The sequence below is a fragment of the Buceros rhinoceros genome, unplaced genomic scaffold (assembly GCF_000710305.1).
Source record: "Buceros rhinoceros silvestris isolate BGI_N320 unplaced genomic scaffold, ASM71030v1 scaffold9513, whole genome shotgun sequence".
NCBI lineage: Eukaryota > Metazoa > Chordata > Aves > Bucerotiformes > Bucerotidae > Buceros > Buceros rhinoceros.
The window spans coordinates 28,843-34,459 of record NW_010404197.1 but is presented as its reverse complement, the minus strand read 5'-3'; the positions used below and the strand labels follow the sequence as shown (position 1 = coordinate 34,459).

The window sequence follows — 5,617 nt, the reverse complement described above, 5'->3', positions numbered from 1 at the left end:
ATTGTGGTCTCTGTAGCATATAAAATACAGGCAGACACCAAGTTTGAAATTCCATCCTTGCATTTACTCTTGATCAGTATCTTTGTTTGGGTTCTGCATACCTTTGTTGTCATGACCTCATGGGACATAGATGTAGCTTATTTCTGTTCTTCCTGATTTTTAAAACAACAACATACACTAGCTGAAAGCATCCCATAACCTCAAAGACTCAAAATACTCCATTCAGCTGGATCTCGCGATTCACTGTATAGGGCTTGATGTGAGTTGGGATTTCGTCCATCGGTGATCTCACCAGGCATGGCCTCCTCACCTGGCGGGTTTTGCCCTTCAGCTCTGGCCTAGGGTTACCGTGCTGGTCACAGAGGAGGTGGAGAAAAATCAAACATGGGCGAAAGACAGTTCATTCCAGTGCAGTCGAGATTGGAAATCAGGGCTGTGCAGTGTCTGCAGCGGCAACTGCTGAGGTGAGGGGTGTCTTTGAGGTAGGGGTTAACGGGTTATAGCTGTAACTGCTGATCTGACAGCAGCAGCAGCTGGAGGAAATACTCACCTGTGGAGTATCTTGAGCAGCTGTTGGGTTTTAAAAAATTTATCTTTATTTGCATTAAACATAATTTTCTTGTCCCTCCCCGCTTCTCTTTCAGGTCCTTAGAGCCCACATATTGCCGCTGACTAACGTAGCGTTTAACAAATCCGGTTCGCGGTGAGTTGTTTCCAAAGTCACAATACGTAATCACTAACTGAAGTTTTGTGTTTAAGTTAAATTGTAAGGGAACTTCCGAGCTCTTCTCTGGCTGCAGAAAGAATTCAGCTCTGCTGCTTGTAAGCCACTCCCAGTGTGATTGGGGGTTAGATTTCAGCCCTCTCTGGGAGAGCCAGTGGGAGATACTAAAAACACAGTGGCTGAGACCTAATTAACATAATTTTTTTCTTCCAAGCTGATGGTTTGTTGACAGTTACCATATTTCAGAAAGAAGCACCTTTATGGTGAGAAAGGGAATATTACTAAAAGCTAAATGAGTCTTTGACATAAATTCATTGGGACCTTCACGGTAGTGGAATTTCACATTAATTGATTTCACTGTGAGCATTTGCCTAATCATTTTTTCCTTCATGTCTTGAAAGCAGCAGCTTGCTTTCTAGTTGAAATACATTGAAGATTAGAAACAGCTTAAAGAAATGAGTAATATTAAAAAACAAAGTAGAAAAGGAGCCTCTATGGTCATTAATCTATATTTTTGAGAGAAAGTGATTTAGGGTCTGAGACGGCGTGGAAGTAGCTCATTTGACTATGCACCAGCATGAAGAAGATACTCATGGTGTTCAGAAGTTATTTTCTCTTTGCTTTAGCTTTATCACTGGGAGCTATGACAGAACCTGCAAAGTATGGGACACCGCATCGGGAGAGGAGCTGCGAACGCTGGAGGGGCACAGGAACGTGGTCTACACAATAGCCTTCAATAATCCCTACGGGTAAAGAGACGTTCTCTGAGATGGATCGTAGCTGCTGATCATGTTATTGTGCACACACAGGACTGTTACTCAGGCTTTAACAGCAAATAGACTATCTCAAGTTGAAAGGGCTCAAATGCTGAATGGGGAAAGTTCGGCTGTAGCGAATTGCCCTGGGTCGACGCTGTGTGATCTGTGTAAGAGACACATTCAAGCATGTTTTCTGCTATAAAATGAAGTTTAGACATTCAAAGCATGAATTTCATTATCTATTCAGTGTCTTGAAAAATACAGACATGAGTCAGATCAATATATTGAAACACAGATTTATTTTAATAGTATGTGCATGGTCAGATTGTGTTCCGAATGTCGATCGCTCTTCACTGCCTCCATGTAACTCTGCGTGAGGTGAGATCCAGTACTCAGGACAGCTGGTGTGGTTTCAGCTAAGGAGAAGGAACGTTTCTGTCCTGATGAAGCTGGATGTCTCCGCTGGCTGGTACCCATCCGTTATTACTCACGGCCTGCTTTAGAGGTGCCGCGGCTGTTGAGCTCTGTGTGTAAAACCCAGAGGGTGCCGCTGTGTGAATGTCAGACAGGAATCTCCCTGGTGCAGGAACAGTTAGAACAGCAGCGTGTTCAGCGGGGGGAGTTCCCTGCAACTGAAGCTGACTGTCCTTTGCTTCCTGAGGAAGCTGTCATGTGCATGTGAACCGTTTTCTTCTCTGAAAAACAAGATAAATCAGTTCGTGGATTTATCCTGAATCTCTTTTCAGTCAGATGCCCTATTTATCAGCTGTCACAGTTAACATCAGGAAATAAATGTTAAAGACTTGTTCTGACACTGTTTGGAGCATTATCATTTCCTTCCAAATGAAGAGACACTTCTGTGCTCACAGACAAGCTCAGGGCTTAGAAACTAACCATGTCTGCTAGTGTTTTCCCTCAGTGTAACTTCTGTTAGTGAAATCCTCCTCCAGCATCTCGTAGTGCAGCAGAATGCACTGAAACGCCTGCAAGCTTTGATGGCTGGGGGTTGTTTCTGTGGATTCTGCTGCCTCTGAGGGGTTTTTTCTAAATGTATTCTTTCTATTTAGTGACAAGATCGCCACTGGATCTTTTGATAAAACCTGCAAACTGTGGAGTACGGAAACAGGAGAGTGCTTTCATACTTTCCGAGGACATAGTGCAGAAATCGTGAGTACTGGTGGACATTTCTTATCACGTTACGTTTCCTCACAGCACCAGTGGTGGCTATAGGTGCCAGGTTGCCGTGAGCCGGCATGCGAAGGGGCAGCTGTTCTGCTGCTCCTATTCACACGTTCTGATCTTGTGAACATTTCTGCCCTGCAAGAAAAGATCGTCTGACCGAAGTCTGTACTTCACGTACAGGACCAGGTGAAGCCACAGAAGAATGAATTTCTGAAATTTTGAGTGTGTTAACCAGGAACGTGTGGGATGCTGAAAAGGCCAAAGAAATATAAAACAAAGGTAGATTAAGCTTAAAAATGCCTGGTTCCCTTTCCAGTGCACAAGAAGCCCCGTTAGCGAGTATCTTGATGGACAGCATTCCAATTTGAGAGACTAAGGCAAATCCACTGAAACTCCTAATTTCAATGCAGAATACACAATTTTAACGAGAACAGCTATACAGTCCGTATTGTCATATTAAGTCAGACTTTTGTTTGTTTAAAAATGCAATTTCTGATTCATTGCTTTTGAGAAAATGCATATAAATACTCTCCTTTCCCTCTTTTTCCATCCAATGTTTCTTGCTACAGGTATGTATATCATTCAGTCCCCAGAGCACATTGGTGGCGACTGGCAGCATGGATACCACCGCCAAGTTATGGGATATAGAGAAAGGAGAAGAAGTGGTCACTTTAAGAGTACGTTTGCCTTCCTTATGTTTTCCTTCGGTGTAGGTGGCCTGTGGGGTGAAGAGGGCGTTTCCTCCTCCTCAGAGCCCCCAGCAGAGCACAGAGCAGTGCAGTGTGTGACCCTCCAGCTTACAGGTGCGCTTACATTCCTTCTGCCAGCCCCTCCACCAGCACCAGGGACAGCCAGGGCTGTAGTCTGCTGTAAATGAATCACCCGATTTCAGTATCTGGTGAGCAAATGTGACTCTATTTAAATCAAACAGGGACACTGCACTGGTGACATCACTGGACAATTGCTCACTGCTAGGTGATGGGCCTGACTTCTTGCAGTTGTTGGGAGATTGACTGTTCCACAGTCCAGTAGATCTTTCTGTCAAAATGATGATCTCCTGGCCAAGGCAGTAAATAATGTATTAAAGGGTTATAGAGGGATTATGCTGCTGAAAAAGAAAAGCTACATATGAAACTACGTTAATGGAAAAGTCATGGTTTGTGTTCTCATACTCCTTTTAAAAATCCTCTTAGGGACACACAGCAGAAATTATTGCGTTGTCTTTCAACACCACTGGAGACAGGATTATCACTGGCTCCTTTGACCGTACAGTGGCTGTCTGGGATGTTGGCACTGGCAGGTACGAAAGTACTCGTAAATACCACGTTATGTTGTATGTTTGAATGACAAACGAAAGAGAGAGCGCTGAGCTACAAATCACAGACTTTGTGTTTTGCTTCATTCCGAGCATGTGTTCCTGCACCTCCCCACGTGTCACCCTGTTCCCTGGGTTCTTCTGAAAAGGAATGCTGCTCCTGAAAAAAAGTGCTTTTGTGTGTGGCATTTCACAGGCCTGATTTCTGGGTTCTTTCTAACTGTGTATCAGGTGGATGGTGGTTTCTGTGAGGTGTTCCACACGCCGCTATTTATCCTCCTTGTGGACTGAATATTGAGGTTGAAGCTTGAAGCCTGGAGTGCCTTTTTGAAATCTGGAAATTTTACATTAAAACTTTTGTTATTAGGTATTTTGGGTGTTAGGTGTTACAAAACAGCAATCTTGATGGCTAAATAATATGTTCACAAAATGAAGTTTCCATGGGTTCTTTTCTGCAGGTCAATCTTTGGTTTTGCTGTAAAAAGGTCCACGCAATGACAACGGTGCAGGCCTCACGTTGTTAGAAAGCAAAAGGAGTAATTCTATAAAACAACAGGAGCGTAATCAAGTTTTTGTTATCATAAGCAAATAGAAAACTCAGTTGCTCAGGAGGTTTACTTTGCTGTTCATTTAGCATGTGTTAGTTTAGCTGCCTTACGTGTCTTATGCAGCAAATAAAAACATTTCCATTGCTCAAACTCATTTGGCTCTTTTTCTAGTCGTTAGTTTATCCATTAGTTAAAGCTGTTTTCTATTAATGATGCAGTGATATTAGCATGGTGATATTAACTTAATTTACTAATCCTTTAATATATACATATCAATTAATCTTCTTGGGGTTCGTTGCCTTTTAGGCCATTAATTCATAGGCAGCAATAACGGCTCATCACGTCCTCTCTACTCAGCTAAAGCGGAGGAATTGAATGGAACTATTGCCAGTCTTGTGCAGAGAGAAGTTTAGGAGTAATGAGGATTAGGAATCATATTTCAGTGAGGCTGTCGTTTGCCTGCTGCTGGGGAACGTGCTGACATTCATTACCTGATTAAGTCCCACTTGATCTTCAGTGGATTTTCTAAAAGGTTTAGATGATGGGGAGTTTAAAGACCAGCTGTCTACAGTTCGGTGAAGTGGGATAAGGGGAGAGTAATGGGGGAAAACCTGCTTCATACGTAGATGACTGGCACTGGAAATTCACTGCGTTTCACGGGAAATACATTCACTAAAACACATTTGAAAGAGAAGGGGGGACTTTTCCACTGTATTGCTTACTGCCTCTCTGCCTCAAAGACAAGAAATGCAATTGATGTGGTACTGGACTCCTAAACGAGCTGCACCGCTCCGTTCAGTTGTTTTAATGGATGAAATGGTGAAGACTTGACACCTTAACTATAGCATTTTATAAACTTACTTATCAGTTATAAACGTGTATCCAAATACACTCTGAAAATGTAAATTCTCTTTTTTGTAGGATGTTACATACTTTAATAGGACACCGAGGAGAGGTTAGCAGTGCCCATTTCAACTGGGACTGTTCGCTCATTGTCACTGGATCAATGGACAAAACGTGCATGGTGAGAAAGTGGAGTATGTGCTGAATTCAGCCCCTGGATATGTACCAACGTGTCTTCTGTAAATGG

General features: G+C 42.9%; 1 protein-coding gene across 1 annotated transcript in view; it reads left to right on the top strand.

Annotated features, from left to right (window-relative positions):
* Window positions 1-641: 641 nt before the first annotated feature.
* DAW1 (dynein assembly factor with WDR repeat domains 1) overlaps window positions 642-5,617 on the top strand; it is a gene marked incomplete at its 5' end in the record, with an annotated part of 8,874 nt that continues 3,898 nt past the window's right edge. The window contains 6 exons of the mRNA XM_010133289.1: window positions 642-703; window positions 1,351-1,473; window positions 2,550-2,649; window positions 3,234-3,341; window positions 3,858-3,964; window positions 5,449-5,551. Coding sequence (XP_010131591.1) covers window positions 642-703; window positions 1,351-1,473; window positions 2,550-2,649; window positions 3,234-3,341; window positions 3,858-3,964; window positions 5,449-5,551 — 603 coding nt within the window. The remainder of the gene's footprint in view (window positions 704-1,350; window positions 1,474-2,549; window positions 2,650-3,233; window positions 3,342-3,857; window positions 3,965-5,448; window positions 5,552-5,617) is intronic.